This window comes from Ylistrum balloti, unplaced genomic scaffold (genome assembly GCF_031769215.1).
Source record: "Ylistrum balloti isolate Yb309-2 unplaced genomic scaffold, AGI_CSIRO_Ybal_v1 Utg369670, whole genome shotgun sequence".
Taxonomy (NCBI): Eukaryota; Metazoa; Mollusca; class Bivalvia; order Pectinida; family Pectinidae; genus Ylistrum; species Ylistrum balloti.
The window spans coordinates 784,967-802,589 of record NW_026781916.1 but is presented as its reverse complement, the minus strand read 5'-3'; the positions used below and the strand labels follow the sequence as shown (position 1 = coordinate 802,589).

The 17,623-nt window shown below is 37.5% G+C and overlaps 1 protein-coding gene across 1 annotated transcript; it reads right to left on the bottom strand.

Moving 5' to 3' along the window:
- Window positions 1-9,583: 9,583 nt before the first annotated feature.
- LOC132562212 (sodium-dependent glucose transporter 1-like) lies at window positions 9,584-14,974 on the bottom strand. The gene is made up of 3 exons (XM_060226947.1): window positions 14,696-14,974; window positions 11,765-12,050; window positions 9,584-11,103 (listed from the first exon to the last, which is right to left on the bottom strand). Exons 1-3 carry the CDS (start codon window positions 14,972-14,974, stop codon window positions 9,584-9,586), a joined length of 2,085 nt encoding a protein of 694 aa, XP_060082930.1.
- Between the last annotated feature and the right edge of the window lie 2,649 nt (window positions 14,975-17,623).

Sequence of the window (17,623 nt, the reverse complement as noted above, 5' to 3'; positions counted from 1 at the left end):
ATAACATTCAGTCTGTCTCTCTTTTTGTTATGTTTATCAGATAGAATTTTGAAAACTTTTTGTCGTGTCTTAACGTACGAAAAGCAATTGCTATAAATCAATCAGCTTTTATTTGTACGGTCATACTCGATACTCCAGGGGTCACAATCATTTTCTCTCTCTGTTCCTCTAGAACTATACTCGATACTCCAGGGGTTTCAATAACTTTCTCTCTCTGTTCCTCTAGAATTATGCTCGATACTCCAGGGGTTACAATCACTTTCTCTCTCTGTTCCTCTATAACTATACTTGATACTCCAGGGGTTTCAATCACTTTCTCTCTCTGTTCCTCTAGAACTATACTCGATACTCCAGGGGTTTCAATAACTTTCTCTCTCTGTTCCTCTAGAACTATACTCGATACTCCAGGGGTTTCAATAACTTTCTCTCTCTGTTCCTCTAGAACTATACTCGATACTCCAGGGGTTTCAATAACTTTCTCTCTCGGTATCCTCGATACTCCAGGGGTTACGATCACTTTCGCTCTCTGTTCCTCTGGAACAATCCTCGATACTCCAGGGGTCACAATCGCTTTCTCTCTCTCTGTTCCTCTGGAACCATCTTCGATGCTCCAGGGGTTACAATTACTTTCTCTCTCTTTGTTCCTCTGGAACCATCCTCGATACTCCAGGGGTTACTATCACTTTCGCTCTCTACACCCCTGGAATCATTTTTGCCACTCCAGTTGTTACGATCACGTTCGCTCTCTGCACCCCTAGAACGTGTCATGGTTAAAATGAAGGCTCCATGTGAAACAACTAGTGGAAAGACAAACATATAACGAAAATCGTGGTAGCATATACTGTATTTTGTAATGGGTTTTAAGTTGGGTAATGTTCAAAAGGAACCTATCAGTATGTGGTGGCCATTAAAAAAAAAAAAAAAAAATTTTTACTTTTTTCTCTTGGAACCGATCAAATTACTTTGTGCCTTCAATTTTGCCATGACATGTTCAAGTGGTGCAGAGAGCAAAAGTGATCGTAACTTCTGGGGTATTGAGGATGGTTAGAGGGGTACAGAGAATGAAAGTGATCTTAACTTCTGGGGTATCGAGGATGGTTAGAGGGGTACAGAGAATGAAAGTGATCTTAACTTCTGGGGTATCGAGGATGGTTAGAGGGGTACAGAGAGTGAAAGTGATCTTAACTTCTGGGGTATCGAGGATGGTTAGACGGGTACAGAGAGTGAAAGTGATCTTAACTTCTGGGGTATCGAGGATGGTTAGAGGGGTACAGAGAATGAAAGTGATCTTAACTTCTGGGGTATCGAGGATGGTTAGAGGGGTACAGAGAGTGAAAGTGATCTTAACTTCTGGGGTATCGAGGATGGTTAGAGGGGTACAGAGAATGAAAGTGATCTTAACTTCTGGGGTATCGAGGATGGTTAGAGGGGTACAGAGAATGAAAGTGATCTTAACTTCTGGGGTATCGAGGATGATTAGAGGGGTACAGAGAGTGAAAGTGATCTTAACTTCTGGGGTATCGAGGATGGTTAGAGGGGTACAGAGAGTGAAAGTGATCTTAACTTCTGGGGTATCGAGGATGGTTAGAGGGGTACAGAGAGTGAAAGTGATCTTAACTTCTGGGGTATCGAGGATGGTTAGAGGGGTACAGAGAGTGAAAGTGATCTTAACTTCTGGGGTATTGAGAATGGTTCCAGGGAACAGAGAGCTAAAGTGATCTTAACTTCTGGGGTATCGAGAATGGTTCCAGGGAACAGAGAGCTAAAGTGATCTTAACTTCTGGGGTATCGAGGATGGTTAGAGGGGTACAGAGAGTGAAAGTGATCTTAACTTCTGGGGTATCGAGGATGGTTAGAGGGGTACAGAGAATGAAAGTGATCTTAACTTCTGGGGTATCGAAAATGGTTCCAGGGAACAGAGAGCTAAAGTGATCGTAACTTCTGGGGTATCGAGAATGGTTCCAGGGAACAGAGAGCTAAAGTGATCTTAACTTCTGGGGTATCGAGGATGGGTAGAGGGGTACAGAGAGTGAAAGTGATCTTAACTTCTGGGGTATCGAGGATGGTTAGAGGGGTACAGAGAGTGAAAGTGATCTTAACTGCTGGGGTATCGAGGATGGTTAGAGGGGTACAGAGAATGAAAGTGATCTTAACTTCTGGGGTATCGAGGATGGTTAGAGGGGTACAGAGAGTGAAAGTGATCTTAACTTCTGGGGTATCGAGGATGGTTAGAGGGGTACAGAGAGTGAAAGTGATCTTAACTTCTGGGGTATCGAGGATGGTTAGAGGGGTACAGAGAGTGAAAGTGATCTTAACTTCTGGGGTATCGAGGATGGTTAGAGGGGTACAGAGAATGAAAGTGATCTTAACTTCTGGGGTATCGAGGATGGTTAGAGGGGTACAGAGAGTGAAAGTGATCTTAACTTCTGGGGTATCGAGGATGGTTAGAGGGGTACAGAGAGTGAAAGTGATCTTAACTTCTGGGGTATCGAGGATGGTTAGAGGGGTACAGAGAATGAAAGTGATCTTAACTTCTGGGGTATCGAGGATGGTTAGAGGGGTACAGAGAGTGAAAGCGATCTTAACTTCTGGGGTATCGAGGATGGTTAGAGGGGTACAGAGAATGAAAGTGATCTTAACTTCTGGGGTATCGAGGATGGTTAGAGGGGTACAGAGAGTGAAAGTGATCTTAACTTCTGGGGTATCGAGGATGGTTAGAGGGGTACAGAGAGTGAAAGTGATCTTAACTTCTGGGGTATCGAGGATGGTTAGAGGGGTACAGAGAATGAAAGTGATCTTAACTTCTGGGGTATTGAGAATGGTTCCAGGGAACAGAGAGCTAAAGTGATCGTAACTTCTGGGGTATCGAGAATGGTTCCAGGGAACAGAGAGCTAAAGTGATCTTAACTTCTGGGGTATCGAGGATGGTTAGAGGGGTACAGAGAGCTAAAGTGATCTTAACTTCTGGGGTATCGAGGATGGTTAGAGGGGTACAGAGAGTGAAAGTGATCTTAACTTCTGGGGTATCGAGGATGGTTAGAGGGGTACAGAGAGTGAAAGTGATCTTAACTTCTGGGGTATCGAGGATGGTTAGAGGGGTACAGAGAGTGAAAGTGATCTTAACTTCTGGGGTATCGAGGATGGTTAGAGGGGTACAGAGAATGAAAGTGATCTTAACTTCTGGGGTATCGAGGATGGGTAGAGGGGTACAGAGAGTGAAAGTGATCTTAACTTCTGGGGTATCGAGGATGGTTAGAGGGGTACAGAGAGTGAAAGTGATCTTAACTTCTGGGGTATCGAGGATGGTTAGAGGGGTACAGAGAATGAAAGTGATCTTAACTTCTGGGGTATCGAGGATGGTTAGAGGGGTACAGAGAGTGAAAGTGATCTTAACTTCTGGGGTATCGAGGATGGTTAGAGGGGTACAGAGAGTGAAAGTGATCTTAACTTCTGGGGTATCGAGGATGGTTAGAGGGGTACAGAGAGTGAAAGTGATCTTAACTTCTGGGGTATCGAGGATGGTTAGAGGGGTACAGAGAATGAAAGTGATCTTAACTTCTGGGGTATCGAGGATGGTTAGAGGGGTACAGAGAGTGAAAGTGATCTTAACTTCTGGGGTATCGAGGATGGTTAGAGGGGTACAGAGAGTGAAAGTGATCTTAACTTCTGGGGTATCGAGGATGGTTAGAGGGGTACAGAGAATGAAAGTGATCTTAACTTCTGGGGTATCGAGGATGGTTAGAGGGGTACAGAGAGTGAAAGCGATCTTAACTTCTGGGGTATCGAGGATGGTTAGAGGGGTACAGAGAATGAAAGTGATCTTAACTTCTGGGGTATCGAGGATGGTTAGAGGGGTACAGAGAGTGAAAGTGATCTTAACTTCTGGGGTATCGAGGATGGTTAGAGGGGTACAGAGAGTGAAAGTGATCTTAACTTCTGGGGTATCGAGGATGGTTAGAGGGGTACAGAGAATGAAAGTGATCTTAACTTCTGGGGTATTGAGAATGGTTCCAGGGAACAGAGAGCTAAAGTGATCGTAACTTCTGGGGTATCGAGAATGGTTCCAGGGAACAGAGAGCTAAAGTGATCTTAACTTCTGGGGTATCGAGGATGGTTAGAGGGGTACAGAGAATGAAAGTGATCTTAACTTCTGGGGTATTGAGAATGGTTCCAGGGAACAGAGAGCTAAAGTGATCTTAACTTCTGGGGTATCGAGGATGGTTAGAGGGGTACAGAGAGTGAAAGTGATCTTAACTTCTGGGGTATCGAGGATGGTTAGAGGGGTACAGAGAGTGAAAGTGATCTTAACTTCTGGGGTATCGAGGATGGTTAGAGGGGTACAGAGAGTGAAAGTGATCTTAACTTCTGGGGTATCGAGGATGGTTAGAGGGGTACAGAGAATGAAAGTGATCTTAACTTCTGGGGTATCGAGGATGGTTAGAGGGGTACAGAGAGTGAAAGTGATCTTAACTTCTGGGGTATCGAGGATGGTTAGAGGGGTACAGAGAGTGAAAGTGATCTTAACTTCTGGGGTATCGAGGATGGTTAGAGGGGTACAGAGAGTGAAAGTGATCTTAACTTCTGGGGTATCGAGGATGGTTAGAGGGGTACAGAGAGTGAAAGTGATCTTAACTTCTGGGGTATCGAGGATGGTAAGAGGGGTACAGAGAGTGAAAGTGATCTTAACTTCTGGGGTATCGAGGATGGTTAGAGGGGTACAGAGAATGAAAGTGATCTTAACTTCTGGGGTATCGAGGATGGTTAGAGGGGTACAGAGAGCTAAAGTGATCTTAACTTCTGGGGTATCGAGGATGGTTAGAGGGGTACAGAGAGTGAAAGTGATCTTAACTTCTGGGGTATCGAGGATGGTTAGAGGGGTACAGAGAGTGAAAGTGATCTTAACTTCTGGGGTATCGAGGATGGTTAGAGGGGTACAGAGAGTGAAAGTGATCTTAACTTCTGGGGTATCGAGGATGGTTAGAGGGGTACAGAGAGTGAAAGTGATCTTAACTTTTGGGGTATCGAGGATGGTTAGAGGGGTACAGAGAATGAAAGTGATCTTAACTTCTGGGGTATCGAGGATGGTTAGAGGGGTACAGAGAGTGAAAGTGATCTTAACTTCTGGGGTATCGAGGATGGTTAGAGGGGTACAGAGAGTGAAAGCGATCTTAACTTCTGGGGTATCGAGGATGGTTAGAGGGGTACAGAGAATGAAAGTGATCTTAACTTCTGGGGTATCGAAAATGGTTCCAGGGAACAGAGAGCTAAAGTGATCTTAACTTCTGGGGTATCGAGGGTAATACCAAACATCAATTAAAACAAGGCAGGATATTAACAGTGTTGTGTTAAAGATTATTGAACATCCATTAAACTTAATATTAATTTTTAATTAGTTTCAGGGGTGCAGCAAGTGAAAGTTATCGTAGAGTATCGAGGATATTGCACTGTCGCATAATATATGATCTTCAAGTCATTCATATTTTTTCTCGATTGCTATTTTTCTTATCATAATACCTTTATTAACAACTACATGTTTTGTAAAAATTTGTGAAAAAAAATAAAATTAAACCCTAACTGGATGTACTTTCTGCTTTTGCAGAGGTGCACTCATTCTACTTCAGGCATGACCCGTACTGGAATAAGCCTCGGCCATGGTTTTGGAGACGACCTGATTTTGATAATGAGTTTGACTTCAATGATTAGACCGTGATATAGTGAGTGATACATATTCTCCATCACAGACCATATTTGGACTGGATTTACTAAAATGTTACATTTTGAGTAATACATGTTCTCCATCACAGACCATATTTGGACTGGATTTACCAAAATGTTACATTTTGAGTAATACATGTTCTCCATCACAGACCATATTTGGACTGGGCTGACTAAAATGTTACAATTTGAGTAATACATGTTCTCCATCACAGACCATGTTTGGACTGGATTTACCAAAATGTTACATTTTGAGTAATACATATTCTCCATCACAGACCATATTTGGACTGGGCTGACTAAAATGTTACATTTTGAGTAATACATATTCTCCATCACATACCATATTTGGACTGGGCTGACTAAAATGTTACATTTTGAGTAATACATGTTCTCCATCACAGACCATATTTGGACTGGATTTACTAAAATGTTACATTTTGAGTAATATATGTTTTCCATCACATACCATATTTGGACTGGATTTACCAAAATGTTACATTTTGAGTAATATATGTTTTCCATCACATACCATATTTGGACTGGGCTGACTAAAATGTTACATTTTGAGTAATACATATTCTCCATCACATACCATATTTGGACTGGGCTGACTAAAATGTTACATTTTGAGTAATACATGTTCTCCATCACAGACCATATTTGGACTGGATTTACCAAAATGTTACATTTTGAGTAATACATATTCTCCATCACAGACCATATTTGGACTGGGCTGACTAAAATGTTACATTTTGAGTAATACATGTTCTCCATCACAGACCATATTTGGACTGGATTTACCAAAATGTTACATTTTGAGTAATACATATTCTCCATCACAGACCATATTTGGACTGGGCTGACTAAAATGTTACATTTTGAGTAATACATGTTCTCCATCACATACCATATTTGGACTGGATTTACCAAAATGTCACATTTTGAGTAATACATATTCTCCATCACAGACCATATTTGGACTGGGCTGACTAAAATGTTACATTTTGAGTAATACATATTCTCCATCACATACCATATTTGGACTGGATTAACTAAAATGGAACATGTTGAGAATGATAATATTATCATACCAAAATATCCCTTATTTTGTGCCTTTCAGTTCAATCATCTTATATCTTCCGGAACATGGTCAAATATTCTGTACTATCAAAATAAAACCACATTTCTTTTAACTAGAACTTAAAACATTTGACAAAATCGACTCTGTAAAGTTATATAATTTTGTGGTTGATAAAAAAAATCGTTGACATTTGGACTAGTTGATAGATACAGCTCCCTTAAATTTACATTTGTGAACTTTTTAAAGTTTATATAGATATGTATTTTTGTTTTAGAAGCGGCACGAGACCAATGAAAATTGCCCCCTCACAAGAATTGATTTATCTTACCTCTATAGTCGCTGTACATCAATAACTACACAAAGTTCAATTGTTTGAGAAGTCTTTCTTGCCTTCTATAGTAATCCGTTAATACCGTTTTATTTTACAGGTTCATTGGCTGCAATGATTGAAGAGAGATTCATTCGGAAATAACCAAACCAAGAACATTTGTTAATCTTGAACTTTAAAATGAAATAAAACAAACACAAGATATTGCTAAATGAATTATTTTATTTTTTATATTCATGGCTCTTTAATATTGCCTTCTTTAATAAGGATGTATTCTACGTTTAAATCCGATGGCGTCGTCCATGTAATGTTTATATAATGATGAAAAGCGGAAAGGTGATACAGTAAACATTGTATGTTACTATAAATTATCTATTCTCCATACTTTTCTATAGTGAATAAAGTCAGAAATCCAAGATGTTTGCTCCTGAGCAATGGTTACCTGGCAACATCTCGATGTTGACTGCTTACGTCACATCTCATTACTGCTCGGCACTTTCCGGTCGTTACTCGACATTCCCCGCCATTATCATTTATATTTATCTAAAATGATTTGTTTACTTAGATATCAACGGTAAAAGGTATAACAAAACATCTCATACATAGTCAAAAATGTATAATATAATTATACTTTTGTTTTTAATTTACAATTGAGCGTTCACCTGTCTGTATATGTTATTCAAAGCCAACCCATTTAAAAGTGACTCGACGGTTTCTTGAACCGTAACTTTCACACTTTAGCACATAACTATCATGTGTTCAGTGTTACTGTACCAGAAAGTGTGTTTTGTAATTACATTACACACGTGCAGTCAGAGGGAGATGTTGACGGAACTGATTGCTTTTTATTTAGTCTATCATTTTGAGTACAAACCATCTCATTGTCCTTTTAATTTGAAAAAATGCAACGTTCTGTCTTGATTTACCATTTAAATTGTCATTTACAATATATATCCCATCATTCGCTTGGAAAATAAAGTTGTCTTATTTTTGATAAAAGTGACGATTTGCTATATGGAATCATTATACTTTCATCTGGTTTGGAAACAATTAAATAAAAATTGAACTAAAGATACAAAATGTGCCGATATGTAATTTATTTTAAGAACAATGACAGGATGATTGTTACATTTAAACATATTTGTATATATCATAATGTTTTATAAGTATATGGTATAGTTACGTTTACATTCAATTAATAACTTACTCAATATGTAATGGATGATAAACACATGCATTTGGTGTTCTTCTAAAATTATCTGTAAATATATTAATTGTGCACTCCTCGATCTAGATTTTTGAATTTTCTTTCGGTCACTTTTGATTTTCCCTCAGTCGCCTCTTTCGCTACAAAATCTGTTCCCTTAGAGCCTTACTGACGAATCCTATACGGACAACATAGCTGTTAATGTAATTTCTTTGTTTAGCTCTACTTTATAAAACCACAAAAAAGTTTTATTGAAAGATGCTATTTACTGGTATTTTGTATAATATATGTGGTGGCAATACGAAATCTATAAATCCATTCACAAATAATTTTATATATGATTTGAGGAGTGTTTTGTTACAAGTTTTGTAGAAAACTCAAAGTTACCTGATGATGAAATAAATAAATATTGATAAAGAAACTACGGCAAATGATTATTTCAGAACAGTTTATCTCGTTATGTTATTCTCGGGGCAAGAGTGAAACTCAGTGCAAAATTAAACACCCTGCAAATAAATCTAGGAAAGTGTGAAAATGTAGAATTATTCATACTTTCCGGAAAAATTATCTATATATATATAGGTACTAAGGAAAATAATCTCAAAAATAACAAAAAATAACGACATTTCAGCAGAATCAACGCATGGCAAAATATAAATTTAAAAAGATTTAAATGAAGATTCGGTTTATTGTGTAAAGTATAACATTCATAGCTACCATGGCGCCCGTAAATTACCTGAAGCCGTGATGATGTGATGGAGGCAGTATGGATGTTGGTGATTTCTGTGTTTCAGCATCAAATCGAAATTTCAAACAAGATGAAGGGAAATCTATATGTATTATATAATAATATCGTTATATTTTGAATAAATCGATTCAGGTTTCGGAAATCTACTCATTTTTGCAGAATATGTAAGCGCTGAATACGAACATGTCACCATAATCATAATCAAAACTCCAATTCGATCAGATGTAAGACAAAATATGAACAAAAAAATAACTGACACGGAGAAAATAAGACCAGGTGTTCCCGTAGAGTAAACATATTTTTCTTCGTTGTTGACATACGTCATAATAAGCAAATACCATGTCAAACGTGTCAGTGATAATCTTAAAATATTAAGCTATATCATTTTGAAAATTTTGTTTTGATTTGTAAAAATATCATGAATACTTTCAGCAATACTCTGTATTCGGTTGACTAAAAGGATACGGATTATAACTATGATTGTCCTCACACTCCGTATTGTTAGACAATTGTTTCTTTTTTGACTCCTGACGAATCGTCGTTTGTCAGCATGGAATTATCAGTAAATTCCCTGCCACCTACTTCCGCTTCTGCGCGTTCAGCTCTTATAGATACTTCCGTTTCTTCTTTTCCTGCATGTAGGTTTGCCTCTATGTCCGAAACAGGAACTGCCTTTTGCTCTTCGTCTGTAACTGAAGTACCTACCAATTTTGATGTTTCGCCGTTCTCATCTGATCCTGAAGTTTCCGTTATGATTGGTGTGTCGATTCTCGCATCACGTGACTTCTTGTCAGACTGTTGACCAATGCTTTCTTCATTCATCACCAATGAACTTTTCTCTTGCTGTGACGTGGATGGAATTTCCGAAGACATGTTAGCGCCATCTGTGGAGCCACCACGTCCTTCCGTAATAGTTTCCATCTGTTGTTTATCCGACGACTGTTGAGCTGACTTCACAGAAGAAAGCCTCATATTTGCATTTAGTCCCGTCCTATCATCAAACGGTGATGGCGATATTCGTTGATCTAGTCCGAAGTTTTCATTGATGGTCTCCATTTCTACTTCAGAATTATATAGACGCCGTACATTAGGCTTTGTAGCTATCCAACGTGAAAGTAATAAACCCACGTCATAGAAAAGTAAGAACAGAAGAGATTCCACGAGTAGAAGGTAGCAGAACCACATTGGAGATCTCTCCTCCATCAAATATCCGAGCAGGGCGGGGTTGACCATACCGCCCAAGGATGCCATGATTATTAGGAAGGCGGTTATTTTCCCAGTGATGTGTATAAAGTTTTCGTCTGTCCATGTGTATAATATTGGATAAATGATAGACAGACCGATTCCAATAAGAGGACTAAAAAGCCAGATACCGATGATGTGATAATACAGACCTGCTAATGTCAGCCCTACAAAGGACAGAATTAGTATCACACAATATCCACAGATTAGACGAACAGGATTGAGCTGTGTCACAAGGAAGATTCCTACAAACCGAGATATCCCGAACGCCGCAAAGAATAATGAGGTCGCTTCGGATCCTTGGACTTTCGTCATACCCATCTGTGCCACGCAAAATATAGTAAGAAATTCAGCAAATGTTTCCTCAATAGCTGTATAAAGAAAACAAAGAATGCCCATATTTAGTAAAATCAGTGTCTTTTCTCTCTTCGACAGCGGTCTCGCTTGTTGCACGTCGTTAATTGGTAGACTCAGGCCATGGAGGAAGATGGAGTTTTTTATAGACTGATAAAAAAACAAAGCTGCAGCAACGAGGACCAGACAAGCATTGATAATATATACTAAGTAAATCCTAGTCTGTGTGCCATCATACAGAGTGAAGATTGTCACGGATGTAGAACCGCTTTGAACACCAGAGACACTGACAGTAATCTCGGGTGCCAGAAAAGGGGCGGTTACTAGTGGGGAAATGACAGCGCCGACAGCAAACATGAAATACATTCCCTGCATCCACGATTCGATGGATTTCCCCCAAAGGGATACCATTTCAGTATTGGCAACTGAAAGATAAAAATAAAATCAATATATTCATCTCCAAGAAATAAAGAAAATGAAAAAAATATTGAATTCACTGATAAGGATACAAAATAAAAGAAATTGAACTGAAAATTGAATGTAAAAGATACAACGAATGTGTACGAATAAGTAAATCATTTCAAGGAAACAAAATAATGCTGTTTTTGTGATACAGAGACATTTGGCTATAGTGATATATTTGATTAACGGCTGAAATATTTCATACTTTTCAATTTCGTTCGAGATTGAGTTTGTTTAGAAATTATCATAACTTATATAGCAGTCCCTTTGTTATATTTCATATACCATGTTTTTTTTATATAACAATCAAATAATATGTTTAAAAAGACAAGCATATGTATGTCAGGATATCTTCAGATCAATTTTGTAGATTAATTATGAGGTAAGTGTACCTCCTAATCTAGATTCTTTAAAAAACATTTGATCACTTTTTATTTTCTCCAGTCGCTTCTTGGGCTTAAAACATTAGGCCTTTACATCAAGGTCGGGTCTTAGAAGGCTGAAACAGCAGTTCCATGACTTGTTTGACTCTACCGCATCTTACCTAAATTATTAAAATGTACTTTTCACTTTTATTTGTGGAATCTAATTATTTTATTCAACAAGAAGAATCTAAATATTTACTTGTATCTATGGCCCCCTCACAAGTGCCATCTAGGAACAGGATGATCATCATTATCCAATACTGCCTGCAGTACGGTATAGTGAACTCAAACGCAGCCAGGACCAAGCACGTAAAAAACAGGGTCAAAGGTCGACTCAGCTTCTCGTAAACCATACCTCCTAGAAAGGACCCTAGGATGTAGCCTACTCCTAAAATTATAATGTAGGTGGCAGTGGCCTCTAGGCTGACGTTCGTGATCAACGACAGATCCAGTAGGATAGGTCCCAGTTGGCCTGTGGTCCATCCCTGTTGAGGAAACAGATTTGATGTATTATATTTATGGGTGTTATATCAACGTAAGTGATGAAAGTGTTATAGCTACCTATAGTTTGTAATACACCATAACGACTTTATTGAATAAGATGGGTTTTTCTTGACATAAGCATGGCCAATAAAATACCACGCCCTCCCTTGCTATTGTGCTCCCTCCCACTCTTACACTTTAAATCTATCACAATTAGAATCTTACTTTCAAGTTCGTAGGAGTCATCGGTCTTCCTCCGATAGCTCGAAGTTCTAACAATATGTAGAAGTTAACCAAAGAACTATAATGAAGAAAACAGCTTGAATGAAATGCGGTGCGCATCATTATCCAATAGTTCCGATTTACAAAACGGCAGATAAACAAACGGAAAAGCAATATTTCAATATAAAATAACCTCCAAAATTGACGCAATATTGTGAAACAAGATGTTATGAACAGTCATACTGTACGGGTAAGAAATATCATTGTTTATTTCCACATCACGATTAGTTTTCAGGGGTTAAAGCGATGCTTGTGAAAATTATTACAATTCATGATTTATCAAACCCGTAACACACGATTTTGAAAGATGCAACTACCACTCAACAATTGATCTGAAAAGTATCGACTAAATGAGATAATTTACCAACAAACATGCATTATACAATGCTTATAGTTATAGTATTTGCTAATGTCCGGTCCATGCTGGCTGGAGTTAACTCCCTTTACCAAATGTTAGGTAATTGCTATTACAATTTGGAATATTGTTATATTACTGATTAGCAGTTGAGTTTTATCAAAATCAGTTATATTAGTATCACTTCAAATGGATCTTAAAATTATCTACGTTATTAATGTTGCAAGATGCTTCCTAATAGTGAATAACTGGTGTCTGTATGTAAATATACTGGTACCCTCACTTATGAATAAGAAACCTGTATTTGGGACTGATTTGTAGGAGTATTTGATAGGTGTAGGAAGAGAGGTAATATTATGATTGTGAACACATTTGCACTCGATAAATTAAAGATAACAGAAGTGTTGATATTTGCAAAAATAGATAAAATTGTGCTTATCTCAATTTCAAATAAACAGCGGGGAGTTAAATGGAACCATTTTGTCGTCATGGCATTGCCAATCACGTCTAGAGGGTGCCACCTATTGCTTCTGGTAATCCGCATCAGTTATATTTCACTCACCACTCTCCTAACGATCCAACTATGACTATAATACTTCAAAGGTTTTCTTTACTATTTCATTGTTTAATAAATATCTTTGGCCATCAAAAGATCAACTGTATACGTATCGAAAGCATGTGCGATTTGTAAATTATTTTTTAATTTAAAATCTTATCTTTATATAAACGTGACTTTTATATCGTACATGTGTCAAAAAGGAGCGGATCAGCTTGGCTTGATATAGTGTTAAATACAGTCTCTGTCACTCAGCTGACAGGTTGGTGTGACTTGTATATAGTGTTAAATACTGTCTCTGTCACTCAGCTAACGGGTTGGTATGACTTGTATATAGTGTTAAATTCTGTCTCTGTCATTCAGCTGACAGGTCAATGTGGCTTGAACATAGTGTTAAATACTGCCTTTCTCACTCAGCTGACGAGTCAGTGTGGCTTGTATATGGTGTTAAATACTGTCTCTGTCACTCAGCTGACGGGTTGGTGTGACTTGTATATGGTGTTAAATACTGTCTCTGTCACTCAGCTGACGAGTCAGTGTGGCTTGTATATGGTGTTAAATACTGTCTCTGTCACTCAGCTGACGGGTTGGTGTGACTTGTATATAGTGTCAAATACTGTCTCACTCGTGCTCCATTGGCTCAGTTTGTAGGCCCGGTCGATTCTGTTTGGGAACCATTCAACAAGACTGTGAATTTCTCTGTCTATTAACACATAATGTGTTGTAACATTTCATTTTAAGATAGATCTGTTAGTATGTCTGAGAAGGATCAAGAAGGATGTTGGATTGAGGGCCCTATGGGCACCAGAAGAGTCTACCATCACCATGATACGAAAATGTTTGTTATTTCCTATAGTTCAAATTTGTGTGGCTTTACCAAATGCTTGAAACTGAAAGGGTGCATCATTCCATCATCTCATGGCGTCATCGAAAATAACGGAAACTTAAATCCCCTCAAAATGACAACGTTTACAGTATGTATATGGCCATCTTGAAATGTCAGCGTTATTTCTGTAGCTTTTTGTATGTTATGCTAATGATAGGACATAAATATGGTTTAACTCCATATTAGCTGTTGTGAGTCTTAGAAGTCTACTTAAACTTCGGCGCAGGTTTCATAAAGTCTCATTTGAAATGAAAACGAATCTAAGACATTATTTATCATATATCTTAGAAAACTTACATCATCAGAGGTTCGAACGTAATCATGTGGAGGGCAAAACCAAAAAGAAACATCTATTTTGTTGTGCCTTTGTCAGTTCCTGACGTGACGTCATTATACGTAGTACGGCATCACAATCGGTTTTGGTCTGGCGCCGCCAATAAAAACGTTCAATGGGATATTATACGTGTAGCATATAGGAAAAATATAAATATGACACGGGCGCGTTCACTGAATTAAAAAGGGGATTAGGAAATAAATCTAAATAATGTTTTATTGTTTTATTACTTACCAGTATCATATACACCCAGACTAAACAAAGACTGTACGTCACACGAATTCGGTATGTCCTGTTGTATTGTAGCTTTCTTATCACATTTCCACATCGGTCCAGGAATTTTGGTTTAGGCTCCTTAACCACAGGGGATACTTTCGGAGGTTCCGCATCGATCCGGAAGCTTTTACCAAAAGTACTCTTCCTTGTGAGTGACCTTATGTCCCTTTTATATCCCTGGCGATCACTTGATGTGTCTCTGAGGATAACAGATCCTTTACATCGTCTCCAACTCATGGTTTAGGAATAAGGTTACATATATTTTGTATGGAATATATCAAAGTCAGCACATAAAATCAGAGAGCAATCTCTTCTATTCTACAACACATCAAATCTGGTATATCCTTTCTGGTAATTACGAAGCTGAAACGGATATAAATGTCTTCTGGATAAATTATTATGTTATTTTTTCGTCCAGTCATTTGTTGTAAAACTGATGACGCATCTACTGTTCATCTCAATCCTTTAGACGCTAGACACAAATCACAAATCACGAAAAAAAAATAATATCCCCCAGATTATGTCTCATTTTCCATTTAATTTTTCCTGCAATACGTGTGAATGTCATCTGGTTAGAAGTCCAGAGTATTTCTGTAGTTAGAGATATAGAAATGGTTTACAGTGAAAGAAACCGGATACCGGAAATGACAATATTGATATCCGGACTGAGCGACAACCACCATTCTCTGTACACATATATGGTATACTAAGATCTACTGCTAATCGATCAATACTATATGACTATTCTTATATTTCATTGATAATGAATCATATTCTATTTATTATTTATTTCATTTATTTTATTTTTCTGGTAGGTATTCCATATGTAACTGTTAGCAATATATGTAGTAAAATATGCATAAATATTTTGCATATGCAAAAGTATTGGTGCATGAATGCATACATTCCGTTTTTGTTCTTGTTTCTTTTTTAATTTCTTAAGATAAATATCTTCGTTGTCACTTAATTTCGAGGAAAAACTTGCTAACGAAATTTTACTACTATTATAATCCAAGTTAATTATCTGTTCATTACTTCAAGGACATTTTATTTGTTTCAAATATATTTTATTTGCGTAAGGGTTTTAGGAAATACTCTTCATTGTAGACAAATAGGGGAAAACAAAAGAAATGCTGATCATTGATTTATGAAATGAAAACGCTTTTTATGATTTTCTTCCAGGTAAATATTTACAAGACAAGAATATCTGAACATATTTTAGTGACGTATGAAATTTTTATTAAAGAAATAACAATAAAGAAGCAGAAATTTGAAGCATTTAAAGACAAACACAAATGTTTTGTGATCCTGTTAATGTCAAGCCAATGGTACAGAACCGAACACAAGCATATCACTAACTATTGAAATCAGAATAGGTATGTAAACATAAATGCTTTTAACATTTGCATAAATTTTACAATTATGGACGACATAAACATCTCCTTGACAATTTTTCAATTTTATTCCGTAAGATTATACAACTTATTGGATACATAATATTCTTACAAATGGCATATAACATCGCATACATTCCACTGTTATGCCTAAGTCATCATCATCAACTTGTTTAAAACATACAATTGTGCCGATGATATTACATAATATACACATAAACGTTATAATTGTTGGGCTGAAGTGACCAGGCCCCACTTGTATAAAACATCTCAACTTGAGATTTCCTCAAGTCGAGATTTTCCTCAGCTGATATCTCCTCAAAAACGGCTTGTATAAAATTTTCTCAAGGAACAGGAGGAAGTCATCGGCTAGGATGTCCTGAAATTCCTTGAGGAATTTTCATACAAGATATTTTCAAGGAAATATTAGCTGAGGAAAATCTCGACAAGTGGGGCCTGGTATTATTGGTTACAAATGAGGTCAGCACTAAACCTATTTACATCACACACGGTGGCTCTAAATCAATGACTGATGTGAACTCATAATATCTATAAATAGATTTATGTACAGAAGACACTGATTAACATAAGCCTTGGTGAAAAATACATTCATTCAAAGCTACACCGATCTTAAAAATGGCTCACACAATAATTATGTAGTCTTCGCTTCTCTCTTGTATCTCAAGCTTTACACCGGTAAATTTCTAAAATAAAACTCTCTCAAGAATATTAAACTGGCATTAATTTTTATCTGTTTCATATTTCGGCTCAAGAAATCCTTAAACTGAAGGGAGATAAGCCAGAATAGAACTTAGCAACTCTATACAAAAAACTTAAGATTGCAAACCAGTCTAGTCAATAACAATACGTGCATTCGACATATTAATATAAATACTTATATCAAACCAAATTTACTCAATATTTAAAATTCTTTGGGGGTATATTTCACTGAAATCACAAAACAATTCTAAACAGATTTTGTTTCCAAACTGTCGAAAAATAATTCAAATGCACTTTACAAATGTTCGTATTTTTACCTATACACTAAAATATATATAATTACACAAATACAGTAAACTTACTGAACGGGAATTGTTCAACACAATGTACAACTTATCTTAGCCATATCTCAGTCACATTAACTTTGAAACATGTATAAACCAAACCATCCTCAATATCCCAAAGGTTACGATCACTTTCTCTCTCTACACCCCTGGAACCATCCTCGATATCCCAAGGGTTACGATCACTTTCACTCTCTACACCGCTGGAACCATCCTCGATATCCCAAAGGTTACGATCACTTCCACTCTCTACACATCTGGAACCATCCTCGACACTCCAGGGATTACGTTCATTTTCTCTCTCTACACCTCTGGAACCATCCTCGACACTCCAACGGTTATGATCACTTTCTTTCTCTACATCCCTGGAGCCATCCTCGATATCCTAAAGGTTACGATCAATTTCAGTCTGAACACCCGTGGAACCA

Coding starts and splice junctions, on each gene's coding strand:
- LOC132562212 (XM_060226947.1), bottom strand. CDS start 14,974: ATGAGTTGGAGACGATGTAAAGGATCTGTTATCCTCAGAGACACATCA. Junction 12,051..14,695: donor TCTGGGTGTATATGATACTG/GTAAGTAATAAA, acceptor TTTCCTCAACAG/GGATGGACCACAGGCCAACT. Junction 11,104..11,764: donor TGAGGGGGCCATAGATACAA/GTAAATATTTAG, acceptor TTTATCTTTCAG/TTGCCAATACTGAAATGGTA.